Genomic DNA, 20,072 nt, shown 5'->3' on the forward strand with positions numbered 1-20,072 from the left:
ACAGCTTGCTAGAACAAACCAGGATGAGGAAATAACACAGAATGTGAACACTGACCCAACTATTACACAGATCAACAAGAATTTTGTCACAGAACTACTATGGATTGTCTTTTATGAGCTTTTTAACACTGATTTCAGAAATGCACCCAGTCATTTTTAGGCTCTATTGCAAATACTGCAAGTCTGTTTTGCCAGAGTTTACAGACTGTAATATATGTTGAGATGAGATCCCGCTCTCTCTGATACGGCAAAAAAACTATATCAAGGCAAGTGGAGTCTTCGGCTGGACCCTTAAGAAGGATGTTCAGCAAAAGTACAACAGCAAAAATCATACACTTCTGCCTTTTAGACAAGTCGCTTCCACCATTCTTATATTCTGTAAACACACATAAAGCATTAAGTTGGTGTCACTCAAAATCTTTGCGTGATAGAGAAACAGACATTCAGCACAAAAAACATACTGTACGATTCACCTGTTTTGATTAGTGTGGAAAAAAATGTTGACGAGTGTTATAAATAATAAAAAAAAAACATTAGCCTGTTTAAATAGGTACATGCTGTGTCTGTCTTGAGTTGAATCCTTGGGCCCCACCCAGGGAGTCCTAGTGAGCTCATTTCACAGGCCCTGGGGCCAGCGTACCCAGCTGGGGGCTCTGGCGGGGGTAACCCTGGGGACAGGGACGGCGCTGCGGACTGAGAGCGCGATCGCGGTGTGGCGGGGGGGCAGAACGCAGTCTGTGACTCCACATCGCGTCGCTTCCCTATCCCTGTCCCTCATCCCCTTCTCCAGCGCAGGGGACACCCTGAACGCACAAGGGGACACTCAGAGATGCCAGCTGGCTAAACCTCACATTTTTGAGCTGTAGGAGGAAACCAGAGGATTTGAACCCCACATACAGCAATCCTGCACAGGATAACAGTTGGAAGACAGATTGATGACAATCCACAATAACTGAACTAATCGATTAAAACCAAATGCAAAGCTTCAAAACTTGTAAATCTTAAACACATAGTAGAGAATCCCAAAGGCCCTTTACAGACATTTGCATCCACTGCAAATAATCCTCACAGCCACATAACGGCTGAGCCCCACTGCTTCGCCGTACCTCTTTGCAAAGCGAAAGCCACTGTGCCAAGCAGCCCCCTCCCCCTAACCTGCTCCGCCGTGGCCCGCAGAGACCGGCACATCTGTGCCCCCGCTGCGGCAATAAGGTTTATTTGAGTAGAAAATTACCCTTGCAGTGTTTAAAGTATCCTCCAGCATTGTCATCACCAAATATTTATTTGCAGTGGAGAGGACCTCTGAGCAGCCGACATTCTTCTCCGTTTTGGGCCCGCTTACGGAAATCTCGCCCTCCGTGTTTAAGGGAGGCGCACACGTATGCACCAGGCAGACACGGGAGCGGCCTGGTGAGTCGGGGAGCGCTCGCGTGCGTGCGCACGCCCACCGCTGCCGCCGCGTGTTCCAGCTGGCCGGCTCCCTGCTCGCATTTAAATAAAGGCGGAATGTAAATGTTTGAAACATTTCTTTTTAAAAGTAGATTTACATCTTGGCTCTCGTGGTGACTGAGCAACAGATTACTGCATCGGTATCGTAGCGAAGATAAACAATGCAATTAGGGGAGGGAAAGGTTTGCGCTGCCCTACCTTCCCTCCGCGCACACGTGGGCACACACTCATGTGTGGGTTCACACACACACACACACACACACACACGAGCCGGCCAAGCTCCACCTGCACCACAAGCTCACACTGCTCCGCACTGCATCACGTAACTCCACACAGCCGTCCCCGTCTACAGCTGGACATTTCTGAATGACCCACCTGCTGGGAGACAGCAGTGCAAGTACCCTGATCTCTGTTAGAATTCTCTTGAACTTTTCCTGACTGAGCAGATAGTGATCCCCCCCCCCTCACCCACCCCTCAGATATGAAATTTAGTCAGACAAGCTGAGGCTCACTGAAGGTTATGGCTGATTTTATACAAACCGATATCACAGAATCACCACATCAGCAGCCATCAGCTTCTCCTACCCGTCATGCTTATTATCATTATCATTATTGCCATTGTTATTATTACAGTTAGATCAGGCAGGGACAGTTCGGCGCTACGGCTATCAGCCAGGACGGGCCCCTCGGAGGTCCTTCACCCACAGTCCCTGAAACACAGCACTGAAGGGGGCATCGAGCCAGAAGCCAAAAGTCCCTCATGGCTACAGAAAGATGGTGGAACAAGAGACACAGACTCTGCAGCCGGCTCTTACAGAAGTGCATTTCTGTCATTTGTATGGAAGTATGAACACATTCGGGCCCCCAGAAAGATTAAGAGCAATATTACTTTACTTTCTGCAGCGTCTACAAGTCTGAAGTTTAAGCCTCAATCTGGGTGTATGGGGGGGGAATATATACATAGTTACATATATAGTTACAAAATCTTATATTTATAAAAAACAGGAAAAATTGCACTCCCTGGGTCTTCATACGTTTCACGCCTGTAAATCAGCTGAGGACAGACGTCAACAAGAGAGACAGGGAAGGAGCGAGGATGCTGGCCACAGGGGGGCAGTGATGTCACAAGAAATTGACAAAGGTCAGTGTGTCTTCGCTCGCTACGTGGGGGCCGGAGACACAGGTTGCCTGAGAACAATTCCGGATCGCGACAGCATATACAAGCGTAAGTAGAGCAGGAAATAACACAAAAGATTAAGGCTGGAACATGTCAAACAAACTTTTTTTTAAAAAATGGACACGAGAGAGCGGCACTTGGACCACCCAACTCTCACCTCGGCCTGTTAGTCCGCGACGTGCACAAGCAGACCCTTAATTGTTATGACTGTACTTTTGAATGCAACTAAACAGAAAGGATAACTAGCTAAAAATAGCGGGGAAAGGAAAATCATTGCTGCAGCCTTCTACTGTCTGCAGGGTTTTCCCAGTCTCTTATACCCACCCGAGTGAAACGCCAACCATTATATACGTCAAAGCAAACATTCGGGGGTGGGGTAACCATTTTAGCAGAATTGGGCTCAGACGCAAGGCGACCTGAGGTTGCAGATTATAATGGGGGCTCCACCGCAGCGGAGAAGCAGGTTTCACAGAGGGACGGCTGACTTCAGGCTGCACACGCATGCCCTGCCGCATGCCCTGCCGCATGCCCTGCCGCATGCCCTGCCGCATGCCCTGCCGCATGCCCTGCCGCATGCCCTGCCGCATGCCCTGCACGTCCGTTTTCACAGAGGTGATGAAGGTGCATATGGTGAGGAGGACAGGGAAGCCGAGGGCTGGCGCGGCGTGGACAGCGGGCAATGCGGAGCAGAGGGACCGCCCGCGTCTCTGATGGTGACGTCCTGTCAACATCTTAACTAAAAATAGAGCTGCAGCCATTAACTCCTCAAACACGCAGACCCCCTCCCACAGAGGAGACCTTTTACAACATGTTCCTGTGAAAACAATTGCCATGGTTTTCAAATACTTTTGAGTTTTTAAATTTCTGTACTTGGTATATTTGTGCGTCGCCATGGTAACAGCAGCTGCAATATGCACACCGGTCCTGCCATCCTGTAATGCAGTTAGAAACACACTTGGGCTGAGACGCGCTTGAGTGTGCGCACCGCACTTCAAAAGCTGCTGTTAATTACTCTCGCACTTTAAATCGACAACCGCACACGTTAAAGGCTTCGCACGCGTTCCAACCGCCAACTGGTGTTTATCAAGCTGATGTTTCATCCGGGGGTCTCGCTGTCCATAAACTGCAGAGGCTGACTTCTGAATGTGAGTGGGGGTTCGAGCAGTAATGTACTGCGCTCCACGGGCCTCTGTCTTCATGCTTTGTGCGTTTTTTAAATTTCGCTGGTATATTAGCCTTAATAAATAAATTAACTAACTGAAAGCTATGTATTCAAGAGTACAGGATTACAATTAATATGTGGAGGAATCGAAGACCAGAGGTATTTAAACAAAAAAAGAAGGGAAGAGAAGCTGTAGACACATATGTGTTCTGATATTCTATGTTTACACCTCTGTGGTCTATAAACTTAAACTTAGTTCTGGAGCTTTATAATAATACTTTTGTTTTAATATTTATAATTTGGATCATATTTATAAAATGAGAAAGCCAAATTTCATAAATTGGTCCAATTTATCAATATCCACCCTACAAAGAGCAAAACTATTTCATTAAAGGTACAAGATTCAGGTAGGAAAATGATTGTAATCCCAAGAGATGAACTTTCGTTACCTATTCCAGGATAAAACCCACTGTAAAAATTGGTTAGACTGTCAGTAGTGTTCGATTTACAGGTAGTGAGCTTAACAAGCCAAGACAATTCAGTCAAGAAACTGGTCAACCCACAGCAGGAGGGATGAGGAAGCGAAGGAATGAATGGCATTAAAAAAGAGAGATACACACGTGCATTGGGTGGACGACAGCTGAGGGGAAGGAGGAAAGACAACGTATACGTAGAGAGAGTGTGCCAAAAAACAATCAAGCAATCAGAGTGGGCTGAGAGGTGCCGGTGGGGAAGGACAAACCACGAGAGCCAGTGTGGACATGAAAAACCAGAGGAGTCATTCATCACTCTGATTCCCCATTTAATCAAACTGGGAAAGTCATTCCAGAGCAGCTGGTTGCAGCACCTCAATTATGACATATGGTGCTGGCCGGCCTTCCAGTGGCGTCTGCAGCTCACGCCAGCAGGCACGACCCACCAGCTCCGGCCTTCCAGTGGCGTCTGCAGCTCACGCCAGCAGGCACGACCCACCAGCTCCGGCCTTCCAGTGGCGTCTGCAGCTCACGCCAGCAGGCACGACCCACCAGCTCCGGCCTTCCAGTGGCGTCTGCAGCTCACGCCAGCAGGCACGACCCACCAGCTCCGGCCTTCCAGTGGCGTCTGCAGTTCACTCCAGCAGGCACGACCCACCAGCTCCGGCCTTCCAGTGGCGTCTGCAGCTCCCGCCAGCAGGCACGACCCACCAGCTCCGGCCTTCCAGTGGCGTCTGCAGCTCACGCCAGCAGGCACGACCCACCAGCTCCGGCCTTCCAGTGGTGTCTGCAGTTCACGCCAGCAGGCACGACCCACCAGCTCCGGCCTTTGCTTACAGTCTGAGTAACGCAGGCAAAACAGTAACTATGCTACACGCTAGATTTTGGGGGTAGGGAACGAAAGCCCTGTGATCACTGCTAGAGACGGAATCTGTGACTCCCAAAAGCACGGAAAATTACCCCCCCCCCCGCCCCCCCAAAGTCAGACGCGTATACCTACCTCAAACGTAATTAATCTTCATATTTCAGTGGGTACTTCACTGCCTTTCACAGAAAATAACCTTGTCAGCAATTACATGCATCTCCTTAGGGAACCTTCGTCTAGGTCTACATAAAACATTGTGAGGAATTTAGACAACCGTAAAAAAAAAAAAAAAAAAAAAAAATTGTGTGTTTCACAGTGAAAGCACTGTTGACCATTATAAACAGGTGCAGGTTAATCATTCCAGACTAAGTGTAATTCATTACTCAACACTATTCATTAAACCACCAGAGGATCATGGTGCACATTTGAATTTTCCCTTAATGCAACATTTCTTTTCTGGGCAATTGATTCAAATAAAATTCCACTAAAGAAATCGGGCTTCCTGAAGACAAGCTGAAAACTAGCAGCACGAACCAGACAAAATCAAGATGAGGGGAGAGACAAGGAAATAAACAACCCCCCCAACCCCAACCCCCCAACACACAGGCTAGAAGCACATAATTGATTTCTTGTTAAGGCTGATGCTGGATTTAGTGTCTGCACCTGGTCTGAAGTGACCCCCCCCCACCACATCTGTCATGTGCTATACAAATGAGGGGTATTCTGACTACCTCCATCATCCATCCCCCCCCCCCCACATGAATGCTCCATACTCTGTTCCTGCACCTTGATCTAGTCGCCGGTCTTCTTCGTGCAGGAGACCCAGTGAGAGAAATCCAGGGGACAGATGATGGTGGTAATGACCCTTTAATGACTTCCCCTGCCGTGGGGGGGGACCTGTCTGCCCCCCTCCCCCCCCCCCCCAGGCCCTGCTGCTTCCTGTATAAGCATTTCGAACCATTTACCCAGGTGGATTCCACTGCGACCGACGGACCAGGGCCTTTGTGGTTCCGTCTGCTCCAAATCTCCACAGACCTTTTCAGCTAAACACCCCCCAGCAACCCCACAGGCCCCCTCTCCTTTCATCTTGTGTTCAATCACATTAAAAAAAGGTAAATTAACTGCCAGTTAGTCGCTTACAACACGGATTCTAAATTAGGCACTATTTTGTGCAGCTCTGAAGATTTTGATGGCTCTATCGCTCTCATCTTGAAGGCAGACCCCCCACCCAGCCCCCACCATTCACAACCCTACGTGATTGTTATTGCCCTGGCATTCTTTCATGGGGGAGTTGGGCTGGGGCTGTCTGTCCATCATGGCATACCAGAGCCCGTGCCGTCAGGTGGGAGATTTGGGGCCCTAAGGTACAGGCCCTGAGTCCCGGCTGAACCCGACCCACAGAAGTGTGTCTGACATCTGGCTGGATCCCACCAACAACCTACATGTGCACCAACAAAAAAATTCTACAGTATATTCAGATATTACTCTGGAAACATCAGATCACGTTTCACTGCTGAATGTTTTCGTTATTAATCCCCATAATGGGCAGATCATTTTCGAGTCTCGCCCTGATTTCATAAATAGATCTGATGTCACGCTAACCCCTGTACGCACATGAGTCATGACATGATTCTGTTTTACAGTCATGCTTTGTGCTGTGATATAAGAAAACATGACACAAGGGATGAAAAGAATAGAGTAAAAGAGAGGGAAAAAATGTGCAGCATTAGAAACTTATTTTGTCACCTTTGTGTTCAGCACAAAGTTCCTGGAACTTTTCAGCCAGAACTATACTCCTGCCATAGAGTGTCTCTCTTCCCTGCAGGTGTCATAATGTAAATTATCAATTTAAATCAGACAGTGTAGGGAAATAAACTTGGAGTAACAAAGTACAGAGGCTCGACATCAGCACGTAGCAAAGGGGAAGGCTCAGGCTGCCCAAGAGGCAAGCTTGAGCCCCCCCCCCCAACCTCCCACCGACAGCTCCGGCCTCAGAGGCCATCATCTCTCAAGTCTGCACCCATTACTCTCCTCCATCAACATTCCTGGCCCGTGTGCGCCTGCCATGTTTATGAGGGGGGGGGGGGGGGGGGGCGCATGAAATGGCAGGTCAGTGGTGCGAGGAGGGTAGTGGGCCAGGATTTACAGGGACGGGCAGCACAGGGGCATTAAATCAAGGTCCACTCAGGAGCAGGGGTCAGCCGCCCCCCCGCTCAGCCCTCCACCGCTTGCTGATGGTCCGTGTCATGGGGACGGGACGGGACCACCGCGGGCCGGGCACGGCACCGCTACCACCGGGGTGGCCACAGCCACAGGTCAGGGGGGGGTTATAAAGGAGAAGATGAGAGTCTGCCGAAGCACGCGGCTACGGTTTGAACCACCCATGAACTCCCTGGACCTCAATCTCTCCGTGACAGGGAGCCGCGGGAGGGGGGGGTTTGCTGGGGCAAGACGTCCAGAAGTTCCAGCATCAGCGTGGCACCCTCGTGCTGCCATTAAGGTTCTCAGCAGTATCCGCTTTCCACGGCAGACAGACGCTGGGTACCGAGCACACAAATACAAACAAAGAGCCTATAAACGCAGACAGAGCCAGGGACGGTCCGGCCCGCTTGCGGGGATGAAAAGCACTGTGGCATGGACTGACTCATCCCCTTAATACGCCGTGCCATAGCTCTGGGCTCTGTTGTCAATTAAGGCCGTCTGCAGACAGCAGAAAAACAGAGGGCCCAAATAGCAAACAACTGTTTCACGAGGAGGACAGACGTAGGGCCAGGTGCATCCCATTTAGGGACTACCAGCAGTAAGGCTACTGATTCCCAGCAGGATGTGGGGACAGAGGGGTGGCGGGGAAGCGATGAGCCCCAGCTCTTTGTACTCAGGACAGAGGGAAGTCCGGGAACTTGCAGCAGAAAACCGAAGATCTTGAACCTGGCATGCCTTTCTTCAGAGATGCTTTTATTTAGAGTTGGGAGGAAAACATCCCAGGAAGCTGAAAAATGACATGCTGTCGAGACCCCCCCACTCCCAGAAACATGGGCTTGGAAAACACATATAAACAAGAATATAGTTATAGGTATATATGAGGGGGGTAGGACCACAGGCTCTTAAAGAGACCAAGTGACGAGATGGAATGTGCTGGGAGACGTATTACCGTCGTCAGCCGCGGTAGATTTCACTCCTAAGATTGATTATAATCCTAAATGTTCTCAGCCACAGTATGAGCTCAAGGACACAACCGTGCCAGTTAGAGGTGGAAAAGCAGGCTCTGATGACAGCATGCTTTTTCGGGGGGGGGGGGGGGGGGGGTGATACCAACTTCATGCCAGTTGTCTTATTTACAGAATGTAAATGACCACATTCAAAATCCCACCATGTATAAAAAAATGACATATGTCTGTACACTAAATAGTGGAAGGACAAGCACTTTCATAGAATGTGATGAATTTCTTGGATAAATCCTGACATCCATCACTGACCAATCAAACTCTGCGTATGCTCAATAATGACACCGTATTAACCAGGACTCCACCTATAAACAAAGTCCACCTAACATTAAATATTTTGTTCTCTCACTGGCAGACAGATGACCATGTGGTCCATGCTTTAGTATAACAGGCAGGAAAGGTCTTCTTCCAGCAGACATTTACATGATAAATGATGAAGGGGAAAAGATGCTGGAACCTCGGCCTGGAGTTATGGTCGAGCAGATCTGCAGGGACCGCAATGCTCGGATGTCCTGTTTCATCTCACCATTTGTCTTACAAGGCCCAGAAGCGCATCTGGCACGGCATCTACAGCAAACATGTGTAAGGAACCGAGCATTTTAAGGATGCGTCGGAAGCTCAAAGTCAGCAGAGTGTGAAGATCAGCAGACTCAGAGACAGCAGCATCGGGAGGCGGGACGGGAATAGAGGCCGCGGGGCGGGAATAGAGGCCGCGGGACGGGAATAGAGGCCGCGTGGCGGGAATAGAGGCCGCGGGACGGGAATAGAGGCCGCGTGGCGGGAATAGAGGCCGCGTGGCGGGAATAGAGGCCGCGTGGCGGGAATAGAGGCCGCGGGGCGGGAATAGAGGCCGCGTGGTGGGAATAGAGGCCGCGTGGCGGGAATAGAGGCCGCGGGGCGGGAATAGAGGCCGCGTGACGGGAATAGAGGCCGCGTGGCGGGAATAGAGGCCGCGGGGCGGGAATAGAGGCCGCGTGGCGGGAATAGAGGCCGCGTGGCGGGAATAGAGGCCGTGGGACGGGAATAGAGGCCGCGTGGCGAGGCCAAAGTGCGATGCCAGCTGTTTGGAGGAAGGACTGCCGGGCAGCAAAATAGCGCCCGTCCTCGCCTGGGTCACCCTCACACTTTTCGGGAAGCTGAAAGCCGTCTGTGCCAGGAGACGGCAACCAACTGACCTCTTGACTGGAAAGCATGAGGGGACGGCGCCGCCCAGGTGAAACGTGCCCCAGTAGTGACACACGGGTGGGGGAAAGTGGCGGCACGGCCCTGAGGGACACCGCTAGAGGGAGCCATCTGTTATCAGCGTCCCTCCGGGCTGGTTCACCGCTGACGCTATCAGCTCCGCAAACGGATTGTTTTATCAATCACAGTGCCTGTTGACACCGCTGGTCCCCCCCCCCCCACTGATGGATAGCATCTCACTAGGGAAGGGGCTTTATCTACCCCGGTAGATTATGCTGCCAATCAAGAGGGAAAACTTCCCTTCCTCTTGTAATTCATCACATGGCCATGCCTGGGGGGGGGGGGGGGGGAATGCTGGCAGAGAGCTGCTTTGAAGAAACAGTAGCCATGGAAACAGCCCTGATCCCACCTAAGCATCCCAGCGTTTATACTGCACGATGCGATAGGGGGGGGGGTACTGAGCTGCATGCCTGCCAGCCACTTTCTCACACCAGAGCCGGGGTGGGGGTCTGACAGTCAGGCCCGAGCAGGACTTTGGACTCTGGGGGAGGGGAGAAGACCGGGCCGGGGGTGTCACATTCCATCGCAGTCAGCCTCGCAGCTCCAGTTCCTACTGGCTGATTCCATTAATTACACGCCTCTTTCACATCGAGAGAACGGTGAGAAATCTTTCCCAAAAACAACCCCCCCCCCCCCACCATAACTGAGTTAACTAGTTAGTTACTGGCCTTGCCTCACGATGGGGGCAGATACACATTAATGAATTTCACATTAAATGATTATGATTACAGTCAGTAATGGTTTTTTATCCTTTCCTACAATTTTTTTTTGCAGTTGGGGGGGGGGGGTAACCTTTTAGTGAAGGGGGGAGGGGGGGTCAGCAAGGCTACAAGGAAGCTAATGAGCTCCCATCACTCCCACAAAAAGCAGTGTTTTGTTATCTGCTCTCAACCAGAAACACTTCAATTTGTTCCACTACCAATGGTGGGGGGGGAGTGTGGTGGTGGTGGGGGGGGGGTTCAGACAGCTCTCGACACTGTGGGCACATCTGCAAAGGCCGGTTACTGCGGACTTGAATAATTAACCATCGGCTATGAGAACGCCAGCTGTGATCATGCGTGGAACGAAAATAATTCGGGGGGGGTGGGGGGAATCGAACATAAATAGGCAGGTCTCTGACCCGTGTCAATGAGAATGTCAATAAGTAACAACCATGAGCACAAGGCGAAAGGCAAGACAAAAAACACAGGGCACCACGAGGTAAAAAGCATTCGGCTGCTCTCAGTCCATCTGGTCACCAACTAACAAAGTGTGAGATTTAAAGAGTGCAATGAACGCGTAGGCCCCCACTTTCACAGACACGGCTACAGGTGCACCACACACCACAGAAATGCCCCAGCAAACCTTAAAAACACAACCTTGCACTGATTAGCACGTAACACCTCCCATGTAAGAGTGATGAACTGAGAAAAGGGACGACAGCACAGTCATCAGCGGAAGCAGCGAGTTTGCAGATGCGCGCCCCCCCCCCCCCCGCTGATCTGCGGGGTTAAACCCCAGCCCCCGATTATGCGATGCGGGGGGAACCCGACAGCTCAGCCTGAGTGGGGGCCTCGCCGGATCCGGCTGCCTGGAACGCACCGACCTTTGATCCAGAGACAGGGCTCAATTAGAAAAGGTTAACAAAACTGACCCGTTCCCCCCCCCCCCATCACTACTGACAATTCTCTGGGTAAAGTGTAAACAGAGTAAGCTCATGCAGATCTGGCCGATTGGCAGTGTACACCCCTAGCTAGCGAGCTGTCAGCAAGAGACACGAAGACGGGATGCTCCTTTAAGGGGGGGGGAGGGGTTGGCAACAAGAAAAAATGACCAGCTGGCAAAGCACTTTGAGAAGGGGGGGGGGGGGGGGAAGAGTAGGAGCTTTTACAAAAGAGTATCATTTATAATCACTCATCCTAATAAGTCCGCAGTCAGCCAGCACTTGAAAAGTTAGTTAAAGCCCTTGAGTGGCCTTATGTAAGGCAGTTCCTGAGTGTCTCCCTGACAAACATTAAAAATGAATTGTACCTTTGTGGGAAATGAATCCCGGTGCCCTGGGAATTACAGTACACCCAGTAGCTGACAAGCAAGATCAAAATTTTCCAGCTGTTCAGTAGCCAAGGGTCCAGCCTCCCTCAGTGAATGAGGACTTCACTTCCCAGGACTTTAAAAGGCACATGTTGGATACAGTGGAAAATAAATAACTCCAAGATGGAATAGATAGCACACTGTAAAACTGGAGAGGGGGGGACATTTACGTTTGTTATTTATACAAAAGTTCGGCCAACTTCTGTGAAACTGTAAGGTCAGAACGTTAAATCACCCACGTTATTTGACGACAAGGCATCATGCAATTAAGATACAAAAATAATTCCGTGCAGAGGAGTCATTTGCAACTCCCAGGCTCTACTTGAAAGGGGCCCGTTTACTCGCAGGGATGAGTGCAGACCAGCATTTCGTCTCCGAGGGGAGTAATCATCTCAGCAACCATGTCGACCTACATCCATCCTTTAGAAGAGAAGCGGCTCGTGACCTGGAATGACCCCTGCTGACACTTGGAGGCACACACACACACACACGCACACACACATACACACACACACACCTGCATATTGCTGCCGGTGTGACTGTAGCTGACCACACGTTCCAAGTTAACCATTTCAGGGACAAAGAGGCGGCAGACTCTCCTGCCCCCCCCCAGTGAGAGAGGAGGAGGAAGCTCAGAGCCCAGAGCCCCTGTCACATGACGGCTCTCCTACCTAAACTGCTTAACACCTTTGGCTGCTTATCAGGTCGTGATTTACGATCTGCAACACAAACACGTCCTGCAGTTAATTAAGCTTCACCACAGCTCAAAAGCTCAGTTGGGTCATTTCGCATTACCACGAAAACAGGCTATATGGCACTCATTAGTATACTTGGCAATTAATGGAGATGAGATGAGGTGTTTGCTGATTTGTTCAAATAGCAAACGTTTGTTCCACTGAGATAAATTTTGTTCAAATGCATGTGGAAAACAACTGAATATGCATCAAAAAAGAATAAATATGCAATGCAATGCACTCACTTATTCACATCAACTTTTAAAACTTGTATATCTTAAGATCCCGTAGTGAGTTCTTCTAAACAATTACAGAACCATTCATGGATCCCCTAGGACAGGTTTTTGCCTGTAAATTGGACCTCTGGGAGAAGCTTAGTGTCAAGACGAGCCCACAAAAAGGGCCCAAACTCTGGGGAGGATGACCAATCAGGGCGGCAGTTTGCGACAACAGGAGTCGATCCAGGACAAATTACTCCCACCATGAGCAGAGAGAACTCTATTAAGCCACAGACAAGAGCCGAAAGCAGATACGGCCAAAGGACCACAGGACGGGTCTGTGGAGAAAGAACATGTGCACCCAGCCGGTCAAGGTCTGTCTTGGAAACGTGTCCTAGATGTTGGTAAATACTTCCGATACCCGGCCACGCTGTCAGGGACGTTGTGAGAGATTAAGCCCAGAGCCATTCGTTTGCATAAAGGGCCAATTTGTCCCAAACTATGACCACTGTTTACTTTTATGTGATCTAGTTTTTGGGCCAGGAGGTGGTGCTTATGGGTGAATATGGATGAAAACCCCTATCCTGATATTTTTAGGCAGAATAGCACGTAGGCTAAATGTTTAATTTTCAATCAAAGTCACATGTGAGATTAAAACAGTTTTTATTAAAACAGTACAGTCAAAACTATACTAGTGTGATACTGAGGTATCATCCGCCACATGACTACACTTGTGTTCTCATCCCTGAGGTGCTTCATCGTGTGGTGGGTGCAGCAACGCTCTGTCAGCGCCTGCTCCTTACCTCTATAGTCAGAATAAAATGCAAGTATAAGGTTTCCTTCCCTGTTTGCGAATGTACCGCTCCCTATGCAGGCCCCGCCCATCAGGCCCCGCCCACCATCAGGCCCCACCCATCAGGCCCCGCCCTCCAAAGGCTGCGCTCCTTAAGGCTGTCTCCCCTCGCCCAGCCCCTACCTGACCGGCACCCACACACACTTACATGCTTCCTTTACGGCCTACAGCCCCTATCCAGGCTGCATGCGCAGGCACTTGTGCTACTGGACCCTTATAAGCCCCACCACTTGGTGCGTGAGGCGGCTGAAATGAGATGTTTTCTTCACCATCTGTCTCACGAAGGGCCAATAATCCAAGAACACAGGTTTAAAAGCAATTAGGGAGCTAAATATGTTTAGTATCATGGCACGGCGTTCTCAGAGGATTAATTCCTTGTTGCTTTCATAATCCTTCTCAATACGTTTAAATTAAGATTAAAGATGGCCCCTTTGCTTCCTTATTCCCACAGCGTGAGCGGCATGGTAAAGAGATCAAACCCCTTGCTTTATGTGGAACATCTTTAACATTTGTTCTGCTTTTTGTGCATCTGATTAAATGTAACATTTTGGAATCCCACAGTTCTGAGAAAAGCATAAATCACTGTCTGGCAGCTGCTGGCGGGCCTGGGGGAAACACATGCATTCTGGTTCCCTGTGACCCAGCGTCATAATGCCCCCCAGAGACACATGGGGGTAGGCGGCAAAAAGTGGGGGGGGGACACCTGCATGTTCCCCCCTAAGTGAGCCTCAGGGGTTCAAAAGCCTGTGGAGCTTCACTGCATCTCCGCTCCCCAAAACTGCTTAAACACAATCCACCCCCCCGATTTGGTCACACTCGCGTCACTTTAACCACAGGGCAAGCCCAGATGTGACACCCCCCCCCCCGTCAGCGACTTCCCGCTGGTCGCTGAGTGATAAAAAGCCTGCAATTCTCAGCCTGTGAACCGTGGTTCAGTCTTTCCCAGCTGCAAAAAAAATTCATAGATTAATAACAATAGACGAGGAATGAAGGGATCTAAGCAGTTTGAGGGAGCTTCAGTGACAGGAACAGCGATTGGGCACCATCACACTGCACTGGAAATGCTTCACAGCAAACAGCATTAATAAGCATCACCCACCCCCCTCAAAACTTGGCCCTTTTTGTGATAAGTCAAGCGCCTTTAATTGTGTTTAATTTATTAGTGTGCTCCAACCTCAGCTCCATTAAATGAAAACAGATTGGTTTGGATCCATATGAGTTTTCATTCCCATTTTCTCAGTAAATTGGAATTCCTTTTAATTCACTGGTAAACAATTAGACGCAAAACAGATGTAGGTGGTGAAGCTCAAGAGGTTGCTTATTCTCACAGCGAAACCTTGCGAGAGGGATTACGACGCGTGTCAGGGACGCTTTAAAAACTGGATTACACACTGAATTATTTATGGTAATTTAAGGGCAATTAAACTTTACAGTCTGAATAGTACTTTGAGGTTTGTGTAAAAATCCTCCATAGATCCAATCAAAGCAACGTAAGCCAGGCATTCCCGAATTTCTGATGCATATTTCGCTCAGATTACACACTTACCCTCTTTTTAAATCAAGGTTAAACCAGCGACGTTTTTGGGAAAATCTGACTGCAGGAGGATTCATCTGTAATATCCGTCCAAAAAAAAGACATAAATATATGAGTCAGATGAGCTGGGATAAGAGCAGCCAGGAGATGAATAGGAGCTCCGTCCTGCTTCGCTGACACGACGTCATTAAAAAAAAAAGACACACATTCTCAGATCGCATCCTCGGTTGTTTGGAGGAAGCAATCGCACGTGAAAAACCCTAATTACAGAATAAGATACAAAAAATGTATGGAAGAATTGTTGCCTAGTAGCCTAACATTTAATTCTTGCAATAAATGTGTAGTAATCATGTATTTAAAGCAGCTGAGTAAACCCCAAAGCCTTGTGGGAAAATAAAACTTCGTCTGATGTCAGAGCCAAGGGTTGCGATGATTTACAGGGTCCCGATACCGCGGGCGAGCCCCACGGGAGCTGCGCGCTGCATAGAGGCGGTCAGCAAGCTGCCGTCAACGAGCCGCGGTCAGCAAGCCCACGTCTTCAGATACACCGGACTCCGTCCATCATCCGACCAAACGCCGCGCGGACATTTCAGCGCACAGATGCAGGGTCCGATCACTCAGACGTGGAACAGGAAAAGTATGTCCCTGTTGTGGCCAGGCCAGCCCCCCGGACCACTGACAGAACACCCTGCCCAAGGTGTCGCCACGATGCGGGATGGATCTCATTAGCCGGCACCTTCCCTGCCGCAGAGTGACGGGTACCGTGGAGCTGAAAGGGGGGTGGGGCATCAATACGGCGAACGCGTCAAACGCTCACTCGGTAAGGTCCCATTTGATTAAGATCCCCAGGTCGGGGGAGCCCCCCCCCATTACAAGATCACTCACTGTGGGAGGCCCGCACTTGACAGTCGTCAGCCCATCGCCCCACCATGACATCATGAAGGGGGATAACCAGGGCATCTCCTTAGCCTCTCCACATCTGCTCCAGACTTCCGGGGACTGTCAGCTCGTCCTCACGCTCCCGTCACCCGGCTTCCATTTTTCCCATCCGACTCGGTAAAAAAACCAAAAGGCTGCATTTACAGCCCCTCGGTCCACTGAGGAACGGGTGCGGTTCAGCGCCAGAATTCTCCTGGCTTGTGAAGGCCGTTCCGTATCACATGCAAGCATGCAAGGTTCCCTTAAAACCCACGCAGCGCGCCGTTAAATATTACAATATCATCAATGGGAACTGATTCATTCCTCCTCCAGCACATTTCCAGGCTGCGGCCCGTAGATCCTGGATTTTTATAGCCCAGCACCAATGCACAGAAGAGATAGTTTTACCGTAATTTTCTGGTAGTGGAGACCAATCATTTCCACATCCGCGCACTGACCTTTCAGAGGTAATCGAAGGAAGCATGTACACGTGAACATGAGCGAATGGCCCAAAAGGCCGCTAGCGCCGGAATATTCTCCCATTTACGGCGCCTTGCTGTGCTTTTACTTCGCCCATTGGGTTGCATCCGGGCGCATTAAACAAACAGGGGAGAGCCACAGCACTGCCAAACATTTTTGCAATGCTTTCCCAAGCGAAATCAGAAACTCACGAGATAATTAATTTATCACCTAGCTAACAATATAAGCGGTCAGCCATGAGTCAGCATATGAAGAGCCTCAGGCATCCCAGGGCCCAAAACCAAAAGCTGACTCCAGGCCCAGCACTATAACGGCTTTTGGATCTCAGCACCTTCCAGTGTAGTACCATCAGAACTGGAGTAGGACACAACGCCTTATATGCAACTCGAATTTACATGGACGACTGAAGATCGAATGGACCTTGAGATCGTTTGGGCCATCAAAGAAACCGCGCCCTCAGCTTGCTGACGTCTATGTCTCTGCTTTGTATACCATGCTGGTTATCGTCAAGCAGGTTATGGCATTATTGGTTTGCTCATACACACCAAAAGGAGCCGTCCCCTTAGTAACGCCCGTGCAGGCCAACTCCCCGGCCGTCTTACCAGAGTTGCGGCAGTCGTCCCCCAGCTGGGGCACCTGTGCGGAGAAAGCCAGCAGATCTGGGGCCAGCAGGGACTCGGGTTTGCGGATCTCGTTCAGCCAGCGGCTCGTGTGAAGCTCTCTGGTGTCTGACGGGCCCTGGATAAGAGGCACCAGCTTCTCCTTGGCACCCTCCCCTGGCGGCGACAGGACAGAGTCAGGGCACCGTAAAGGTGGGGGTGGCACGTGCGACGCAGCGGTGAATAAATGCAGGACACGTAAGGCTTCCCATCCCATTTACACACTCATCCATTATGTCATATTTTCCCATCTACTGGTGGAAACAGTACTGGGCAGTAACAACTGAACAGGTGACAATGCCACTCACCTCTGGATAATGAGTATTGTGTGGCAAATATTTCATTATATGTTCCAGTTTCCGATGTATTCTTGTCTGCGTTCTCCCTGCTGTATTTGTGCTTTGTATATGTTTTAAAAACTGAAAAAAAAATAGAGTCTAACAAGTGGTCACCTGCCCCCAATACCGAGCCCAAGATGGTGCCACAGGCCTAAGCTGTACCACTTTTACAGGCAACGGGGGGGGGGGGAAGAAGTGTGTTTTTCTCATAGTGCTCACAGGGTTCTGCCCAGCTGAACCTCAGGTCTCCCAGAGACACTCGTGAAAAGCAGCACATGCAGATATGACATCATGACGATGGAGAGCAGCTACTGGCCAGTTAATCTGACAAACAGTGTCCTCGTCCATGTTTTACGCCATTTGAAGAGACCAACTATCACAGCCTGCCTTCACCTGTGGGCTCTGACGGAAGAGATGGAGAAACCATACTGACTTTAAAACAGCCCCATCTACCCAACACGCTCACGAAGAGGACGGCAATAATCCCTGTGACAACAGCCGTTACGATATGCGGGTTGGGGGGGGGGGGGGGCTGTAAAGAGTGAGGCCAGTTCCCCAGCGCAGGCTGTAAAAGTTTAACAGGCCGCAGCTGCACACACCTGGGGTCCTGGCGCAGACTTTCACGGCTCCCACGGTCCCGGCAGCGCACCTCACTGCCGGCCGGCTGCAGTACTTCAGCTCCACGTTCTGCACGGAGCCCTCCAGGGTCGGCGACCAGCTCGGCGACTTCGCACCTAATAAATTAGAGAATGGAAAAAAAGAGAGAGGAAAGCGGAAAAAAAAATAAAAATCAACCACTGCTTTGTCGAGCGGACAGGCAGAGTGACCCGCTAGGCCGTGGACGTGAAGGCTGGCTGGGGCCAGGTGCTCTGGAGGGATCTTCGATACGTCTATCACAGAAGAAGAGGGAAAGAGAGATGGACGAAGAGAAAGGGAGGGAGAGGAACAGAGATACGCCCCGCTAGCTCTGATGAATGCTGTACAAGATGCCTCTGAGAACGGTGACAGTGTGGACTAGGGGACTTCAGGCACTGCTGCAGGTTTTAAATGAGATAAAGCTGTTACCCTGTGTGACCTGTAAGGGGCACTGTGCTGTGTTATCAAACAGACTCAGGGGAGTCGGGCCAGTGCAAACTATCGCTTTGATTCCCGAACAGTCCGAACATCCTCAGCAGATGCACATGTGGTCCACTGCCGACTCTGCACGCCTGTTCTGATGCTAGTTGCATGAGACATGCTTACTACCACATATCAGATAAGCACCCTATACACAAGACTCTACTTATATGGCGAGGCAGAGCCAAGCTCCTCTTTATTTGATCACATTTTTCTGTGCTAGCTCTCGGGGCCTGGACGGCGTCCACCGGCACGCCCCGGAGGTTGGCTGCCTACTGCTAAACGCCCAGCGACAGGAAACTGCTACTTCAAACGGAGGGGCCGACGACAGCCGGAGAAGCGGCACACAGGCCCATCGATCATGCAAGCGGGGTCCATCGGAATTTGGGTGACTCAACGCGCTAATCGCAACCGGCCGCCGCTGCGTTGGTGCGAGGCTCGTCCCTGCAGGTTTTAAACAACCAGATCCCCACTGCGCTGAGATCTGCAACCTCAGGTAAGGTGGCTTGATGACAGTTACACGTGTGACAAGCAGGGACTGTCACCTGAAGGAAGGACAAAGCCCTGAAAATTACATCACTGAGCTCATTGCACCGGTGGTGTGACCAAATAGGTTAGTGGTACCGGGCATGCTGGAAGTTCCCCCCCCGTAATACAGGGCTGTTACAGCAGGGGTCAGCGGATCCCACTGTCTGCCGGGACATCAGCCACCCGGCCTGCTAGCTGAGACAGGTAGAGCTGTTTAAATCCCCCGGCATCCGCTGCACACTTTCAGGCCACAGACGGCTGCATGCTGGGGAGAGTCTGTGACGGTTACATGCAAAATGCTAATTAGCCAAAGATAATAGTGCTGAATTAGTAAAGTTATCAAGCCAAGCCAAAGAGCCTTAAACACCAAGCATCCGAGAAGAGGGCTCCAGGCCGTTATTCTGGAAACGGGCCCTGGACTCACTCCAGGAAAGCCGTTTGAAGGCACAGGAAATCAGGGCAGGTTGAATATTTCTCTCTTTTTGTTTTTTCGCTGATGAATGTTACGGACGTGTTCAAGGACGGCCCTGAGGCTCGACAGCCCTGAGGCTCGACAAGACACAAAACGCCAGATGCCTCAGCAGTATGCTGCCAAAGTAGCAGCTTTCATCAAAGAGGCCCGGTCGGCTGTATTAAACCCCAACCAACAATCTGTACGAAGAAGGGAGGGGTGACATTAACCTGAACTGCTGAGAAATGAAGCCCTCATTCTGTTTCCTGCACAGCATTTGATCCCCCCCCACCCCCCCGGGTCCAATCAAACCTGCCCAGTGCCATTTCACCTGCTGCCACATGGGGCTCCCGGAGCACCGGCCCGTGGACCCCCCCACACCTGGAACCAGCAGCATGTGCTGCCGATGCCCGAGACACTTGACAGCAGCCGGTTAGGTTACCAGGAGACATCTGGGCCAACAGCACCCACCCACCCACCCACCCAGGGCCAGTCGCTCATAGTTCCTCGATCACATGCATGCAGCCGGTGGGCGCTGCGTTTGAAGTGATACCAACCCCACCGCAGCAGAGGGACAACCC

The 20,072-nt window shown here is 50.6% G+C and overlaps 1 protein-coding gene across 14 annotated transcripts in view; it reads right to left on the reverse strand.

Moving 5' to 3' along the window:
- The window catches only part of LOC111844242 (intermembrane lipid transfer protein VPS13B), a 212,138-nt gene that overhangs the window by 132,565 nt on the left and 59,501 nt on the right, over nucleotides 1-20,072 (reverse strand). For all 14 annotated transcript variants that reach the window (XM_072716822.1, XM_072716827.1, XM_072716830.1 and 11 more), the window contains 2 exons: nucleotides 17,996-18,130; nucleotides 17,002-17,175 (listed from right to left, as the gene is read on the reverse strand). In XM_072716822.1, the coding sequence (XP_072572923.1) occupies nucleotides 17,002-17,175; nucleotides 17,996-18,130 (309 nt within the window). The remainder of the gene's footprint in view (nucleotides 1-17,001; nucleotides 17,176-17,995; nucleotides 18,131-20,072) is intronic.

The sequence above is a fragment of the Paramormyrops kingsleyae genome, chromosome 9 (assembly GCF_048594095.1).
Source record: "Paramormyrops kingsleyae isolate MSU_618 chromosome 9, PKINGS_0.4, whole genome shotgun sequence".
NCBI lineage: Eukaryota > Metazoa > Chordata > Actinopteri > Osteoglossiformes > Mormyridae > Paramormyrops > Paramormyrops kingsleyae.